This window comes from Plecotus auritus (genome assembly GCF_963455305.1).
Source record: "Plecotus auritus genome assembly, chromosome: X".
Taxonomy (NCBI): Eukaryota; Metazoa; Chordata; class Mammalia; order Chiroptera; family Vespertilionidae; genus Plecotus; species Plecotus auritus.
Genome location: NC_137784.1, coordinates 58226528 through 58245404, shown reverse-complemented (window position 1 = coordinate 58245404; position 18877 = coordinate 58226528). Strand labels below are relative to the sequence as shown.

General features: G+C 42.4%; 1 protein-coding gene across 9 annotated transcripts in view; it reads left to right on the top strand.

Moving 5' to 3' along the window:
• The window catches only part of PHKA1 (phosphorylase kinase regulatory subunit alpha 1), a 349029-nt gene that overhangs the window by 129448 nt on the left and 200704 nt on the right, over positions 1-18877 (top strand). For all 9 annotated transcript variants that reach the window (XM_080653241.1, XM_080653240.1, XM_080653242.1 and 6 more), the window contains 2 exons: positions 170-268; positions 2898-3044. In XM_080653241.1, the coding sequence (XP_080509367.1) occupies positions 170-268; positions 2898-3044 (246 nt within the window). The remainder of the gene's footprint in view (positions 1-169; positions 269-2897; positions 3045-18877) is intronic.

The window sequence follows — 18877 nt, the reverse complement described above, 5'->3', positions numbered from 1 at the left end:
ATGGAAGCCAAAGAACAACTCAGAGGCCCCTCAGAATAAATACTGTTATTGTATTTTATGTTCTGAACATATTCAAAATTACATTGTGTGCATTGATGTGATACTGAGGTATAGGGAGTAGAAATATATCTAATACTGAAATTGACCTTTCCTTTGTTGTTCCTCACAGGCAGCCCTAGAAGCATTAGATGAACTGGATCTGTTCGGTGTAAAAGGTGGGCCCCAATCAGTTATTCATGTCCTTGCTGATGAAGTACAACACTGCCAGGTAAGAAAATAATAGGCCACATTATAGATAATTTTATTCTTACTCAGATTCAGACTTAGTGTGGACTTTAGGATGAAGAGACCTGATTGAGAATAGATAATCTTATTTATTACTGTGTGCCAAAAATATCAGACATCCTATCTATACTAATAAAAGCCTAGGTGGCCCTTGTGCCCTCGTGTGACGCCCTCACGTCATCACAAGATGGCCGCCCCCACATTGTCACAAGATGGCCATCACAATATGACCGCCACAAGATGGCCAGCAGGGGAGGGCAGTTGTGGGTGATCAGGCCAGCAGGGGAGGGCAGTTGTGGGTGATTGGGCCAGCAGGGGAGGGCACTTGGGGGCGATCGGGTTGGCAGGGGAGGGCAGTTGGGGGCAATTGGGCTGGCAGGGGAGGGCAGTTGGGGTCAATCAGGCCAGCAGGGGAGTGGTTAGGCGTCAATCAGGCCAGCATGGGAGCAGTTAAGGGGCGATCAGGCTGGCAGGCAGAAGCGGTTAGGGGCAATCAGGCAGGTAGGCAGGCGAGTGGTTAGGAGCCAGCAGTCCCAGATTGTGAGAGGAATGTCTGACTGCTGGTTATAATTAGAAGATGAATTCATATCTACTATAACACTATGGATGTCTAATCAGGGTTTGAAGAGAAGAAAAATCATTTTGCCAATGAGAAGAACCTTAATCTTTCAATACAAAGAATAATCCTAACCAAAACTAAACATATGCATTTATATGCGAGATCGGGCCTAAAGCGGCAGTCAGACATCCCCCGAGGGGTCCCAGATTGGAGAGGGTGCAGGCTGGGCTGAGGGACACCCCCAGTGTACAAATTTTATGCACCGGGTCTCTAGTATTATAATAAGCCTGATATAGTATTAGCTGTAACATAGATCATAGTCCTGTTCTCTCATCCACGGTTATAAAGGGATCACATCATAGTATATAGAATTCCTCACTATTGTCATATCAAATATATGGACTGTGCTCCTGAGTATCTCCTTTTCTAAATATAGCAAGAGAGCAAGGGGGGTGACTTATGTTGAGTGTTGATAGTGGCTCTGAAACATTCCCTTGTTCCAGATTGGCTCTAGGGTTAACTGTTTGGAGTTTACACTGTTTAAATAAGGGGTAAGGAACCTTTTCTCTGCCAAGGGCCATTTGGATATTTTTAACATCATTCGTGGGCCATACAAAATTATCAACTTAAAAATTAGCCTGCTATATTTGGTCAAACATTTAGTTAAATCACCCCTAATACTTTGGCAGGGCCTTATATGATCCATGGCCCAGATGTTCCCCACCCCTGGTTTAAATGGTAAATACATATATTTAGTTTTGGTTAGGATTATTCTTTGTATTGAAAGATTAAGGTTCTTATTGGCAAAATGATTTTTCTTCTCTTCTTCAAACTCTGATTAGACATCCATATTGTTATCCTATATAATAAAGAGGTAATATGCAAATTGACCATCACTCCATCATACAAGATAGCCACCCCCATGTGGACACAAGATGGTCAGCAGGGGAGGGCAGTTGTGGATGATCAGGCCTGCAAAGGAGGGCAGTTGTGGGTGATCAGGCCAGCAGGGGAGGGCAGTTGGGGGGACCAGGCCTGCAGGGGAGGGCAGTTGTGGGGGGACCAGGCCTGCAGGGGAGGGCAGTTGGGGGGACCAGGCCTGCAGGGGAGGACAGTTAGGGGCGACCAGGTTGGCAGGGGAGGGCAGTTAGGGGTGACCAGGCTGGCAAGAGAAGGAAGTTAGGGTGACCAGGCCTGCAGAAGAGGGCAGTTAGGGGCAACCAGGCTAGGAAGGGAGGGCAGTTAGAGGTGACCGGGCCAGCAGTGGGGAGCAGTTATGAGCGACCAGGCCAGCAGGGGAGAGCAGTTAGATGTGATCAGGCCATCAGGGAAGGGCAGTTAGGGGCAATCTGGCAGGCAGGGGAGCAGTTAGGCATTGATCAGGCTGGCAGGGGAGTGGTTAGGGCGTGATCAGGCTGGCAGGCAGAAACGGTTAGGGGCAATCAGGCAGGCAGGCAGTCAAGTGGTTTGGAGCCAGCAGTCCTGGATTGAGAGGGATGTCCGACTGCCCATTTTGGCCCGATACCACCAGGCAGTCGGACATCCCTCGAGGGGTCCCAGATTGACGAGGGTTCAGGCTGGGCTGAGGGACACCCTCCTCCCTACCCCCATGCACGAATTTTGTTCACCAGGCCTCTAGTAGTAAATATGAATTCATCTTCTAATTATAAAAGTTTTCATGGAAAAGATAAATACTAAGGATATATGAGTTGAGCCTTCCATTTCCTGCTTTTCAGCAGCTACATTTTCTCTTATCTTAATGCATAAATAGTTGCTAATAGAGCAACAGGATTATGGGTGGGATAATGATGTTAAGAGTATTCTGTATCCATTAGCAGCTGCTTAACAATCAGGATTGGAAAACATTGAGAGCAGTATTGAAACAAGGGATAATGTACAGCAATAGCTAGTTTTTAGAGCTCTCACTATTGAATGATGTTTAGTTTTTCATCTGAATGTTGCTCTTCTACATAAATCTTTGGCAACTAAATTTGTTAGTTTTACAACCTTGAGTTATTCACTAATGTGCCACATTTGATTTCCTTTCTCTTAGTCTATCCTTAATTCAATACTTCCTCGGGCTTCAACATCCAAAGAGGTTGACGCTAGTCTACTTTCAGTTATATCCTTCCCAGCCTTTGCAGTAGAAGATAATCAGTTGGTGGAGGTCACAAAACAGGAAATCATCACCAAACTTCAGGTATGTGTACATGTGCCTTTCTTTCCTTTAGGGTTCTTACTTTAAAAGGAAATTATCTTTTTAGGCTTTCATTATGACCCGTGTCTGTGATTTAACCAAGTAATCAGGGTTAATATCACCAGAAATAAGGTGTATTTACATCATGTACTCTCAATATAGTGCAATGAGAAGTGCACAGCACCTCTGTGACATCCTTCCGAATAATGCATAACCTCAATATAATCATGGGAAGACAACAGACAAAATCAAATTGAGGGGCATTCTACAAAAAGACTGACACACATTTCAAAAGTGTCAATGTGACACTTTTTAAACAAAGAAAGACAGAAACTGTCGCAGATTCAGAGACTAAGGATACATGACAACTAAATGCAGTTGGATCCTGAAACAGATACTGGAATAGAAAAAAATGCCATTAGTGGAAAAACTTGTGAAATCCAAGTAAGATCTGTGCTATGGTTAATGTTGTTCCAAGGGGAATTTTTTAGTTTTTGATAAATTCTGTATGATGGTTAATATAATGGGACAGTGGTTGAAGGGTATATGGAGACTCTTTGTACTACTCTTGTAACTTTTCTGGAAATCTCAAACTATCTCAAAATTTTAAAAATATGTTGTTTTTATTTTTTATTTTTAAAACAAGCCTAGGGTCTCTTATGAGCTCTGTAAATAGGAACACATAGATCAGTAATTGGGCTATCACAGACTTACTTTCTAGCCCTGGAGGGGATAAAATTAGGAACTCTGCTTTAGGGAAGAGTCTGTAACATAGCCCTCCCATAAAATCATATTGCTGAAATTAGCTTCTGCTGCTGGGCTATCAGGGTTTTTTAAATTATTACTTTTAATTATTGTGTCTATATTGGTGATAAGTTGGCACATATACTTGTTGCAAAGAATGTATTTCTTTTTTTATATTTCTCAACTACAGCTCACATTCAATATTATTTTGTACTAGAGGCCCGGTGCATGAAATTTGTGCATGGGGGTAGGGAGGAGGGTGTCCCTCAGCCCAGCCTGAACCCTTGCCAATCTGGGACCCCTTGAGGGATGTCCGACTGCCTGGTGGGATCGGTCCTAAATGGGCAGTCAGACATCCCTCTCACAATCCAGGACTGCTGGCTCCCAACCGCTCACCTGCCTGCCTGCCTGATTGCCTGTAACCATTTCTGCCTGCCAGCCTGATCACCCCCTAACCACTCCCCTGCCAGCCTGATCAACGCCTAACTGCTCCCTTGCCGGCCTGATCGATGCCTAACTGCCCCCCTGCCAGCCTGATTGCCCCTAACTGCCCTCCCCTGCAGGCCTGGTCACCCCTAACTGTCCTCCCCTACAGGCCTGGTCACCTGCAACTGCCTTCCCCTGCTGGCCTGGTCACCCCTAACTTCCCTCCCTTGCCAGCCTGGACCCCCCACAACTGCCCTCCCCTGGAGGCCTAGTTGCCCACAACTGCCCTCCTCTGCCAGCCTGGTCACCCCTAACTGCTCTCCTCTGCCAGTCTGGTCACCCCCAAATGCCCTCCTCTGTTGGCCCGATCACCCCTAACTGCCCTCCCCTGAAGTCCTGGTTCCTCCCAACTGACCTCCCTTGCAGGACTGGTCCCTCCTAACTGCCCTCCCCTGCTGGCCTGGTTGCCAACAACTTACTTCCCTTGCAGGCCTGATCTCCCACAACTGCCCTCCCCTGCTGGCCATCTTGTGGTGGCCATCTTGTGTCAACATGGGGTGGCCATCTTTGACCACATCGGGGCAGCCATCTTGTGTGTTGGAATGATAGTCAATTTGCATATTACCTCTTTATTATATAGGATTACAGGTGTATGACATAGAGCTTAGACATTAATGTAACTTAAAAAGTAAACCCCCATAAGTTTAGTATCTACCTGGCACCATACATAATTACAATATTATTTACTCTATTCCCTATGCTGTACTTTACATCCCCATGACCATTCATTCTGTAACTACCAATCTATACTTCTCAATCACTTCATCTTTTCCACTCAGTCCCCCAAAGCCCCTCCCTCTGGCAGCCAAAAGTCTGTTCTCTGTGTCTATGAATCTGTTTCTATTTTATTTGTTAGTGTATATTGTTCTTTAGATTGCACATGTAAGGGAAATCATTTGGTATTTGTTGTTCTTTGACTGACTTATTTCACTTAGCATAATACCCTCCAGGTCTATCCATGCTGTTACAAAATGTAAGATTTAATTCTTTTTTATGGCTGAGTAATATTCCATTGTAAAAATGTACCACAGCTTTTTTTTCTGCTTATGTTACTTTATTTTATTTTTAAAAATTTTTTTCCTTCCTGATGAATTTTTTAAAATTTTTTCTTTATTGATTAACATATTACATATGTATCCTCATTCCCCCATTACCCCCAAACAACCCCCCACTCATGCCCTCACCCCCCTGTTGTCTGTGTCCATTATTGGTTAGGCTTATATGCATGCATACAAATCTTTTGGTTGATATCTCCCCCTTATGTCCACCACCCCTACCTTCCCTCTGAGGTTTGACAGTCTGATTGACGTTTCCTTGTCTCTGGATCTGTTTTTGTTCATAAGTTGATGTTGTTCATTATATCCCATAGATGAGTGAGATCATGTGATATTTATCTTTCTCCAGCTGACTTATTTCACTTAGCATAATGCTCTCCAGGTCTATCCATGCTGCTGCAAATGGTAAGAATTCCTTCTTTTTTACCACAGCATAGTATTCCATTGTGTAGATATACCAGAGTTTTTTAATCCACTCATCTGCTGATGGGCACTTAGGCTGTTTCCAAATCTTAGCTATGATGAATTGTGCTGCTATGAACATAGGGGTGCATATATCCTTTCTAATTGGTGTTTCTAGCTTCTTGTGATATATTCCTAGAAGTGGGATCACAGGGTCAAATGGGAGTTCCATTTTTAGATTTTTGAGGAAACTCCATACTGTTCTCCACAGTGGCTTCACCAGTCTGTATTCTCACCAGCAGTGCACGAGGATTCCTTTTTCTCTGCATCCTCACCAGCACTTGTTGTTTGTTGATTTGTTGATGATAGCCATTCTGATAGGTGTGAAATGGTATCTCACTGTCGTTTTGATTTGCATTTCTTGGATGATTAGTTACTTTGAGATTGTTTTCAGATGTTTCTTGGCCTTGTGTATGTCCTCTTTAGAAAAGTACCTATTTAGTTCTGTTACCCATTGTTTGATTGGGTTGTTTATCTTCCTTTTCTTAAGTTGTATGAGTTCCCTGTAAATCTTGGAGATTAAATTCTTATCAGAGTTAACATTGGCAAATTTGTTCTCCCATACTGTGGGCTGTCTTGTTGTTTTGTTGATGGTTCCTTTTGAAATGCAGAAGCCTTTTATATTGATGTAGTCCCATTTGTTTATTTTCTCCTTATTTACCATTGCCCTAGAAGTGGTATTGCTTTGGCATATGTCTGAGATTTTGCTGCCCGTGGATTCCTCTAATATTTTTATGGTTTCCCATTTTATGTTTAAGTCCTTTATCCATTTTCATTTTATTTTGTGTAAAGTGTAAGTTGGTGGTCAAGTTTCATTTTTATTTGCATGTATCTGTCCAATTTTCCCAACACCATTTGTTGAAGAGACTGTCTTGACTCCATTGTATGTTCATGCCTCCTTTGTCAAATATTAATTGAGCATAGTGGTTTGGGTCAATTTCTGGGTTCTCTATTCTATTCCATTCATCTTTATGTCTATTCTTGTGTCAGTACCAGGCAGTTTTGAGAACAGTGGCTTTGTAATACAGCTTGATATCTGGTATTGAGATCCCACCTACTTTGTTCTTTCTCAGGATTGCTATAGCTATTCGGGGTCTTTTTTTATTCCAGATAGATTTTTGGAGAGTTCTTTCTACATCTGTGAAATATGCCATTGGTATTTTAATGGGGAGTGCATTGAATCTATAGATTGCTTTGGGTACTATGGACATTTTATTGATGTTGATTCTACCAATCCATGAGCACAGTATGTTCTTCCACTTATTTATGTCTTCCTCTATCTCTTTTTTCAGTGTCCTGTAGTTTTCCGAGTACAGGTCTTTTACCTCCTTAGTTAAGTTTATTCCTAGGTATCTTAATATTTTGGTTCCATGGTAATGGGATTGTTTTTTCAGTCTCTCTTTCTGTAAGAAATGCCATAGATTTCTTGGTGTTAATTTTTTATCCTGCTACATTGCCGAAGTCAATTATTAAGTCTAATAATTTTTTTGATGGAGTCTTTAGTGTTTTCTATGTACAGTATCATGTCATCTGTGGATAATGACAATTTTACTTCTTCTTTTCCAATTTGGATTCCTTTTATTTCTTCTTCTTGTCTGATCATTATGGCTAGCACTTTCACAACTATGTTGAACAGGAGCAGTAAAAGTGGGAATCCCTGTCTTGTTCCTGTTCTTAGGTGAAATGATTTTAGTTTTTGCCAATTGAGTATGATGTTGGCTGTAAATTTGTCATATAAGGCTTTTATTATGTTGAGGTATGATCCCTCTGTTACCATTTTGCTGAGGGTTTTTATCAAGAAAAGTTGTTGGATTTTGTCATATGCTTTTTCTGCATCAACAAATATGATTGTGATTTTTATCTCTCAATTTGTTTATGTGATATATCACATTTATTGATTTTGTGGATATTGTACCATCCTTTCATCCCCAGGATAAATCCTACTTGCTCATGATGTATGATCTTTCTGATGTAATGCTGGATCCGATTTGATGGACTTTTTTTGAGGATTTTGGCTTCTTTGTTCATGAGGGATATTGGCCTATAATTCTCTTTCATTGTGTTGTCTTTATCTGGTTTTGGTATTAGGGTAATGCCTGCTTCATAGAATGAGCTTGGAACTGTTCCTTCCTCTTGAACTTTTTGGAATAGTCTGAGGAGAATAGATTTTAGTTCTTCCTTGAATGTTTGGTAAAACTCCCCTGTGAAGCTGTCTGGCCCCAGGCTTTCGTTTGCTGGGAGCTTTTTGATGACTGTTTCAATTTCTTCCATAGTTATCAACGTTTTGAGATGTTTATATTCTTCCTGATTGAGTTTTGGAAGGTTGTATTTTTCTAGGAATATGTCCAGTTCCTCTAGGTTGTCTAGTTTGTTGAAATAGAGTTGTTCATAGTATTTTTTAAATAATCCTTTGTATTTCTGTGGGATCAGTTGTTATGTCTCCCCTTTCTTTTCTGATTTTGTTTATTTAGGTCCTCTATTTTTACTTTTTGGTGAGCCTGGCTAGAGGTTCATCAATCTTGTGTATCCTTTCAAAGAACCAATTCTTGGTTTCATTGATCTTTTTATTGTGTTTTTTTTTTGGGGGGGGGGTCTGTATGTCATTTATTTCTGCTCTGATCTTTAGTATCTCCTTCCTTCTGCTCACTCTGGGCTTTTCTTGTTGCTCTCTTTCTAATTCTTTAAGTTATACAGTTAGATGATTTAGTACCATTTTTTCTTGTTTCTTTTGAGATAGGCCTGTAGAGCTATAAACTTCCCTTTCAGGACTGCTTTCTTCGTGTACCATAGATTTTGAATTGTTGTGTTTTTATTGTGATTAGTTTCCAGGATGTTTTTAATTTCTTCTTTGATCTCTTTAGTAACCCAATCATTGTTTAATAGCATGCTATTTAGCTTCCAAGTGTTTGAATATTTTTGATTGTTTTTATTCTAGTTTATTTGTAATATTATGCCATTGTGGTCTGAGAAGATGCTTAATATGATTTCATTCTTCTTGAATTTGGAGAGACTGTGCCTGTGACCCAATATGTGGTCTATCTTTGAAAATGTCCCATGTACACTTGAGAAGAACATATATTCCATGACTTTGGGGTGAAATGTTCTGAACATGTCAATTAAGTCCATCTGATCTAGTGAGTCATTTAGAATTGCTGTTTCTTTGCTGATTTTTTTTGTCTAGATGATTTACCCAGTGATGTTAGTGTGTTATTAAAGTCCCCTACTATGATTATATTGTTGTCGATCTCTCCCTTGATATCTTCCTGGAGTTTTTTTATGTATTCAGGTGCTCCTGCACTGGGTGCATATATGTCTACCTGGATTATATCCTCCTGTTGTACTGATCCCTTTAGTATTACGAAATGGCCTTCCTTATCTCTTGTTATGGCCTTTACTTTGAGGTCTATTTTGTCAGGTATAAGTATTGCTACCCCACCTTTTTTTTTTTCTTTTCCATTTTTCTGGAAGATATTTTCCTGTCCCTTCACTTTCAATCTGTGTGAGTCGCTTCTTCAGAGGTGGGTCTCTTGTAGACAGCATATATATGGGTCATGTTTTTTGTTTTGTTTTTTTATCCATTCAGCTACTCGATTTCTCTTGATTGGAGCATTTAGTCTGTTTATGTTTAAATTTATTATTGATAGGTACCTGTTTGTAACCATTTTTATTTTTTGTGCCTGTGTCCCTTCTTCCCCTTTTATTTCTTCTTTTTTTTTACACCAGTCCCTTTAGCATATCTTGCATTGCTGGCTTGGTAGTGATAAACTCCCTTAGCCGTTTTTTTTGTTGTTGTTGTTGTTGTTGTTTGTTTGTTTGTTTGTTTTTTGTCTGTGAAGTCCCTTATTTCCCCTTCAATTTTGAATGGTAGCCTGGAGTGTTCTTGGATCCAGTCCCTTGCCTTGTGTCACTTTGTAAACTTCCTTCCATTCCTTTCTGGCCTTATGTGTTTCTGTTGATAAATCATTTGATAATCTAATGGTAGATCCCTTATAGGTAACTTTCTGACTCTCTCTTGCAGCCTTTATGATTCCCTCTTTGTCCTGAATGTTTGCCATCATAATTATGACATGTCTTGTTGTGGGTCTTTTTGGGTTCATCTTTTTTGGTACTCTTGGTGCTTTTGTGACTATTTTCTTCTGCAAATCAGGCAAGGTTTGTGACATTATTTCTTCAAATGGTTTTTCTAACCCTTGTTCCTCTTCTTGTTGTTCTGGCATCCCTATTATTCATATGTTGCTTCGTTTCACATTGTCCAAAAACTCCCTTAGGCTCTCCTCCTGACTTTTAATTTTTTTTCTCCAATTGCTCTTCCATTTGGGTGTGTTTTGCTTCCCTGTCTTCTAATTCGGTACTCCGCTTCTCCTAGTCTACTGTTGAAACTTTCCATAGTGTTTTTTATTGTAGGTACATTATGCTGTATTTCCTATTGATTTTTACATAAGTTGTTTTTTCATCCTACTGATTTATGAACTGTATGACCCTTATTCTGATTTTTTTTTTTGACATATTGCATGCCTCCATTTCACTTAGCTCTGTTTCTGGTGATTCCTCCATTTCTTTATTTCTTTCCTTTGGGGGTTTGATTTTCTCCCCATTTTTGCTCTCACTGAAGGATCTAGGTGTTGATTCATGTAGTGGCTGCTCCTCAGGTAGCAGCAGCTACATGGGTAGTGGCTGATCCTCAGGCGGTTGTGGCAGTAGCTGCTCCTCAGTTGGTAGCAGCTCCTTGAGTGGGCACTGCTCACATGGCTGCTCACAGCATTGGTGGCTCCTTTGGCTATCAGGGGCAGGCTGCTCACATGGCTGCTGTTCCTCAGATGGGGGTGGGCAGCTCATGTGGCTGTTATTCCTCGGATGGGTGCGGGCTGCACACAGCTGCTGCTCCTCAGATGGGGGCCAGCTGCTCATGGGGCATCTGCTCCTCAGACAGGAGCAGGCTGCTGCTCCTTTCATGGGGGCTGGCTGCGCGTGTGGCTGCTGCTCCATTAACAGGTGTGGGCTGCACACAGTTGCTGCTCTTCTGACTGCGATGGGCTGTGCGCGGCTGCTGCTCCTGTACAGGGGCAGGCAGCTTGCACGGCTGCTGCTCCTCAGATGTGAGCACACTGTGCACAGGGCTGCTGCTCCTTGGATGGATGCGGGCTGCTTGTCCAGCTGCTGCTCCTCAGACCAGGGTGGGCTGCTTGCATAGCTGATGCGCATGTGTTCACAGTGCCCTGGGTTAAAGCTTTGGGCCTGCCAGAGAGGAGCATGGTTTGGAACTCACATCAGCCCATGGCCAGGGTAGTTGGAGTCTCGGTGTCTGTGGGACCACAGCCGAGGAAGCAGGTCCCTGGTGGGGTAGCTGTAGAGTTCCGGATGGTGTCTGAGGGCACCCTTGGTGGAGGTGAGGCTGGGCTCCCAGTCATGGCTGGGTTTCCAGTCATAGCAGTTCTTCCCTTCAAGATGGCATGGCCTTTGTGGTAGAGCCAGCTGCCCCAAGACTGTTTGCTATGGAGGCAGAAGGTGCCCAGCTAGGCTAGCCCAAACTGCCATCCCCCAAAGGTCCTGTGGGATCTAACTGTCCTTTCCTCATGTACACACACACACACCCACATGTCCACACACTCCCCTTTTGCTCCCTCACTCACTCATGCTCTCTCCCTCACTGCCATCCTCCCAGCCGCCATCTTTCTGCCTCTGTAGTTGGGTCTGGATTGTTATTGACCCATATATGGATGGAGTGTCCTCTTCGGGTGTCTGGTCATGTGGCTCGCTCTCTACCACTTTGACCAAACAGGACAAAATGCAACTTGACAAGACACGACACAAAGGGAACAAAACATGAATGTACTCATGTCTCCGATAACCTCAATATAAGTGATCGTCAGGGAAAACAGAATTAGGCAAGAGAAAAGAGAGCAAAAATGATATTGAGGAGAGAAAAAAAAATGGTAAGAGAGAAAAGAAAAAGGAAAATATGTATATGGGGAGAAAACACCACAGAATAAACAGATAAAAAATGCAAACACCAAACACCCTGGAAAGAGGGTGTAGACAGAATCTGTAGAGGCTGAGTTTATATATAGAAAGTAAGGTTAAGGAATTGGATGAATATGGGGAGGACCTCAGTTTAGTATAGAGGAAGTAGAAAGATGATGAGTGGATAAGAAGAAAGAGAAAGAAAAAAATTTAAAAAATTAATTCTAAAAACAGGATAAAATAATAAAAAATAAAAATAGAATGATGAAAAAATAATGTGAAAAGAAATAAAAAATAAAGAAACAAACAAAAAAAGAAAACAAGGAAAAAAGAAAAAAGATAACAAAATGTTAATAAAAAGGAAGGAATTCCTACTATTTACAACAGCATGGATGGACCTGGAGAACATTAGGCTAAGGGAAATAAGTGAGTCAGAGAAAGATAAATATCACATGATCTCACTCATTTGTGGAATATAATGAACAACATAAACTGATGAACAAAACCAGATCCAGAGACCTAGAAGCATCGAGCAGATGCTCAAACCTCAGAGGGAAGGTAGGGGAGGGTGGGGATAAGTGGGAGAGATCAACCAAAGGACTTGTATGCATGCATATAAGCATAACCAGTGGATGCAAACACCAGGGGGATGAGGGCATGAACGGGAGTGTGGTAGTGGTGGTGGTGGGGGCAATAAAGGGATAAGGACACATAAGTAATACCTGAATCAATAAAGAAAAAAAAAACTAACAAAAAAAAAATACTAGTGATGGCATTGAGAGCCTATCTGAATGATCCAGGATAGAATTCTCATTTCGAAATCCTTAACTTAATTGCATCTTTGCCATATAAGTGAATATTCAGTGGTTTGGATAAGGGACCACCATTATTCAGCCCACTGTACCTACTTCTGGAGAAATATGGGGACATTTATTTCACTCTTTGCTTCTGATAGTAACTGGTGTAATAGGGTTAAGGAAACTTCATTTTATGCTGCTTGTGTTACAGCTATGTGTAACACAGAAGTTTGGCTTTTCAGGATTACCAGCCATTAGTGAGAGAGCACCATGCCACCCAGAGATCAGCTCCAAATTTGATTTACATTGTTGATGAAATATTTTACACAGAAAAATGCAAGTTATTAGTGAACATATCTGTAACAGAAATAAAGTCACTTCTGACTCATGAAAAAAAAAAGATCCTATTTAATAAAAGAGAAACATGCAAATTTACCGTACCTCCGCTATGCTACCAGCCAATAGGAGTGAGTATGCAAATTAACCCAACCAAGATGGTGAGGCTCATAGCGGCCAGGTGGCGCTGGGGCTGCGAGGGCAGATGGGAGAAACAAACCAGCAGGGAGGCGGGCACCCTGCAGCCCCAAGCCCCACCATGGCCGCGCTGGGGCTGCCGGGGGCTGGATCAGAGACACAAACCATCAGGGAGGCCGGCACCCAGCAGCCCCGAGCTCTGCCACCGTGGTGCTGGGACTGTGGGGGGCCGGATCGGAGACACAAACCAGCAGGGAGGCCCGCAACCGTGGTGCTGGGACTGTGGGGGGCCGGATCGGAGACACAAACCAGCAGGGAGGCCTGCACACAGTAGCCCTGAGTCCTGCCACCGTGGACCTGGGGCTGGGGGTGGGGGGGGGATTGGAGACACAAACCCGCAGGCCTGGCACCCAGCAGCCCCAAGGCCCGAGGCGGAGGCGCTGGGGCTGCGGGGGGCCGGATCGGAGACACAAACCAGCAGGGAGGCCGGCACCCAGCAGCCCCAAGCACCCCCATGGCTGCTGGGGGGCGGGGAGGGGGGCAGCAGAGATACAAACCCACAAGAAACCTGTAGAAAAGGAGATAAACTATCATAACTTTATCTCCCTTTCCACAAGATGAGAAAACTGACCCTGGTTTATTTAGTGATGTGGCCCACACCTTTCTACAAGTACAGGGTATGTTATGACCACTCCCAGGAAGGTCTAGTCAGAATACCGTCTCCAGGGAATAACGCTACTGTGGCAAATTATCTAAGAGAGGAAACAAGCTTTGGTTGGGTTTATTCTGAAGGTCAGAGAACATGCCACCCCAACATGTGCTGTGTTGTTATATTGATGATCTTGAGCTGCAGATGCTTGAAAAACAGCAAATGCATTCAGAGGATTTCACTGAAGTCTCCTGATCTGCCTAAAATTGGACCCCCCTAAAGGAGCTTAAATGTCATAGGTCCCCTGGACAGGAGAAGTGTCATCAGGCAGATAAGACTGACTCCTGTCACAGGACAGGAGAGTAGAAGTTGACATAACACCCAAACTTTGTTACAAACTATTTCCCCCCACCCCCATTCATCTTTCCTAAAAATCATTTACTCTCCTCTAAGAGGCCTACATCTCCCGTCCCCTTTCCCTAGGAAGAATGTATTTAAATCTGCATTCTAAGCCACCTTGGGGAGTTACTCACTTTTCCTTGGGATCTCCCACATATACACGAGGTACACATGTTAATGAACTTTTGTTTTTCTCTTGGTGATCTGTCTTTCATTACAAGGGCCTCCACTAAGAACTCAGAAAGGTAGAGGAAAACTATTTTTCCTCCTCCATAATTCTATCTCGGGAAATCAAGTCCCTAGCTCAGGGGTGGGCAAACTTTTTGACTCGAGGGCCACAATGGGTTCTTAAACTGGACCGGAGGGCCGGAACAAAAGCATGAATGGAGTGTTTGTGTGAACTAATATAAATTCAAAGTAAAGGAGTGGAGGGGAGAGCAAGAGAACCCTCCGCTCTTTTGGCTCCGCAGGCCGGATAGAACAGCTGAACGGGCCGCATCCGGCCCGCGGGCCGTAGTTTGCCCACGGCTGCCCTAGCTAAACAATGAGGTTGGCTCAAGTACCAAGCAGTCTTGGCTGATGGGAGGGAAGCTTCTAGGGAGAAATCAATGATATTGGCATCAAAGTGGGACAGAGGGCACATGCGTGGTTGCTGGTGGGAGTTTAAAGTGGTTCAACATTTTTGGAGGATGATTTGGCAAATTCAATAGGAATGTTCAAGGTACATCCAAGAGTCTTCTTCTAGGAATCACATCTGCTGAGATAAAGCACAAGCGCATAAGCCCTGGTCAGAACCCAGGATGCTACTGTGGGCTCCCCTTCCACGATAGGAAAACCTGGGAACAACCTGCAAGGTGGCATCTATACTAATAAAAGGGTAATATGCTAATTAGACTGAACATCTTCTGGACGACCTTCTGGATGTTCTTCTGGACATCCTTCCCAACAAAGCCATGTTGGTGGGGCCAAGGCAGAGGAGGTTAGAGGCGATCAGGCAGGCAGGGGAGAGCAGTGAGGGGGACCAGGCCAGCAGGGGAGAGCAGTTAGGGGGACCAGGCCAGCAGGGGAGAGCAGTTAGGGAGATCAGACTGGCAGACAGGTGAGTGCTTAGGAGCCAGAGGTCCTGAGGGGTCCCAGATTGGAGAGAGTGCAGGCCGAGCTGAGGGGACCCCCTTCCCGTGCACGAATTTTGTGCACCGGGCCTCTATTAATATAGTAAAAAAGAAAAATAGAATGATGAAAAAATAATGCGAAAAGAAATAAAAAATAAACAAAAAAAAGAAAATAAAAAAGAAAAAAAGATAAAATGTTAATAAAATAAAAATGAAAAAGTAAAGTGTTGTTCGTTTCCACTGAGTTTTAATGCCCTGTGGGGGCTGGTTTAAGATCCCACTCTTCTCTACTGTCTGCCACTTCTCAGTTTCCTATTAGGTAGTCAGCACCATGTTGAAGTTCCAAGTGGTCCACCACTCCTCTGTTTGTGTCTGTCTCCACCACCTTGAATGCCAGCAGTCAGGACCAATCTGCCCACTTAGCCTCTCTGCCTGCTGTCAGTCTTAATCTCTCAAGCAGCTGATTCTGACAGGGCTATAGTTGGGGAGGTGGCCGTATCACTTTCTGCAACTGAACAGCCTCTCTTCAAGCCAGTCCAGGGACTAGTCAGTTTTTTTGTTTGTTTGTTTTTGTAACACTCAGGGTGTAGTCTGGGTGTGGCTGTATTGGTTGCCTGGAGACTGCAGTGAGGGGCTATCTCTTCAGGAGAAAATGGCTGCTTAGGTCCAGAGTGTCAGGTATATCCCAGTGCCAGACTCCCAGCCACCTCTCCCCTACTCTCTCCTCTCCCCAGCCTCTCTCCAGACTCTGCAGGTCCACACCTCCACCTGCACCTCAGCCATTGGTGTTTGTATTTGAAAGGTTCTATGAACTGGGTTTAGTGAATAAAAGCAAAGACCAAAAAGAGGGGAAAGAGCTGCACCACTGTGAGTTTCTCTCCTCCTGGCACCACATGGCTTGGGCAGTTGTTCAGGCTGCCCCCTCTAGGCTCAGCCTCACGTGACTGTGGACTTAGATCTAGAATCCCCTGCAGCCAGAAGCCCTGTGGACTTCCTTTCCACAGTCAGATGTTACACCTGTCCCTAAGGGACGTGGCCTTGGTGCTGTGCAGCTGCCTTCTGAACCCCTGGGCTTGAAGGTCTCCTACCTCTCTCCAGCCAAGATCCCTGATTTTATGGCTCTCCAGGCATCCTCTGCCCTTCCTGGCTGCGAATTGTCTCACCAGCTGTGTCTACTTTGCCAATTCTGGGTGGTTGTTATTCAGTTTAGTTGCTCCTTTCATCTGCTCCGGGATAAGGCTCAGGACACATCTGCCTATTCCACCGTCATTTAGTCTCTCTTCATCACCACTTTTTTATCCACTCATTTTTTTATGGGCACTTGGGTTACTTCCATAGATTACCTATTGTACATAACACTGCAATGAACATAGGGGTGCATATATTCTTTTGAAATAGTGTTTTGAGTTTCTTTGAAAAAAAAAAAAATATATATATACACACACACACACACACACACACATACATACATAGGTGTAACATTGCTACATCACTAGGCAGTTTCACTTCAAAATTTTTAAAGAACTTCCATATTTTTTTATACTGACTGCACCAATCTGTATTCCCATCGACAGTGTATGAGGGTTCCCTTTTCTACACATCCTCGCCTACACGTATTTGTTGATTCATTGATAGCCATTTTGACAGGTGTGACGTGTTCACGTGGCTTTCATTTACATTTCTGTGATGATTAGTGATGTTGAGCATCTTGTCATATGTCTATTGGACGTCTGTATATCCTTTGAAGAAGTGTCTATTCAGGTCCTTTGCCAATTATATAATTGGATTGTTATTTTTCTTTTTGGTGTTGAATTTTATGAGTTCTTTTTTAAAATCCTTAACTAAAGATATGTTTTTTACTGATTTTTAGAGAGAGTGGAAAGGAGAGAGAGAGAGAAAATATCCATGTGAGATAGAAATAAATATATATCAGTTGCCACATGTATGTGCCCCCATCTAGGGGCTGATCCTACAATGTAGGTTTGTGACCTAACAGGGAATCAAACCCACAACTTTTTTTGGTCTACAGGATGATGCTCCAGGCAATTGAGCCACCCAGCCAAGTAGAGCTGTATGAGATCTTTATAAATTTTAACTCTTAACCCCTTATCAGATATAACATTGGCAGATATGTTCTCTCATTAAGTGGGATGTCTTTTCATTTGGTTGATGGTTTTCTTCACTGTAGAAAACATTTTCAATTTGATGTAGTCTCATTAGTTTATTTTTGTTGTTGTTTCCCTTGCCTGAGGAAATATATCAGAAAAAATATTAGTGGGAGAAATGTCTGATATTTTACTGCCTAGGATTTCTTTAAGGAGTTTTATGATTTCAAATTTATGTAGTCTTAAATCCATTTTTAGTTTATTCTACTATATCATGTGAGAAGATAGTCTAATTTCATTTTTTGCATGTCACTTTCCAATTTTCTCAACACAATTTATTGAATACTAGTGGCCCTGCAGGAGTAGCTCGCTGCCACTTGCCTCATCGGGCTGCCCCGCCCACCACCGCTCATAGCTCTCTGCCACATGTAGCTCTCTGCCCCGCCCTCCTGCCGATCAGTCGTTATGTGATGGTGTCCTGATCAATTTGCATATTACCCTATTATAAGTATAGATATAGTCTTTACCCCACTGTATGTTCTTGCCTCCTTTGTCAAACATTAATTGCCCATATAGGTGGGTTTATTTCTGTGCTCTATATTCTGTTTCATTGATCTATATGTCTGTGTTAAAGGCAGTACCATGCAGTTTTGATTACCAAAAACTTGACATCAGGTAGTGTTATAACTCCAACTTTGTTCCTTTTCAAGATTTCTGTGGCTTTTATGTGTCTTTTGTGGTTTCATATCAATTTTTGGATTATTTGTTCTACATCCGTGAAGTATGTGATTGGTATTTTGATGGGAATTGCATTGACTCTATAGGGTGCTTTGGGTAGTATGGACATTTTAACAATGTTAATTCTTTCTATTCATGAGTTCCCATTTATTTGTATCTTCTTCAATTCCTTCCTTCACTGCCTTATAATTTTCTGAGTTCAGGTCTTTTACCTCCTTGGTTAAAGTTATTTCTAGGTACCTTTTTGATGCATTTGTAAATGGGATTGTTTTCTTAGTTTTGCTTTCTGATAGTTTACTATTAGTGTATACGAAGGCAATGTTTATTTTGTATCCTGTTACTTTACTGAATTTATCAGTAGTTTTTGGTGGATCTTTAGGCTTTTTTTAATATAGAGTATCATGTCATATGCAAATAATGAACGTTTTACTTCTTCCTTTCCAATTTGGATACCTTTTATTTTCTCTTGTATGATTGCTGTGGGTAGGGTTTCCAGTATTATTTTGAATAAGAGTGGCAAAAGTGGACGTTTCTTATCCAAAGTGGAACACTTTTAGTTTTTCCCTATTGAGTATGATGATAGCTGTGGGGTTGTCATATTTATTCTTTATTGTTATGTTCCCTCTGTTCCTGTTTTGCTGAGAATTTTTATTATAAGTGCTGGATATTTGCTTTTTCTGCAACTATCTCTACTATCATATGATTTTTATCCATCATTTTGATATGTGGTGTATCACATTTATTTATTTGCTCAAATTTTACCAACCTTGTGTCCACTGAATAAATCCCACTTGATCGTGGTGTATGAACTTTTTCATGTACTAGTATTGCTGGATTTGGTTTACTAATATTTT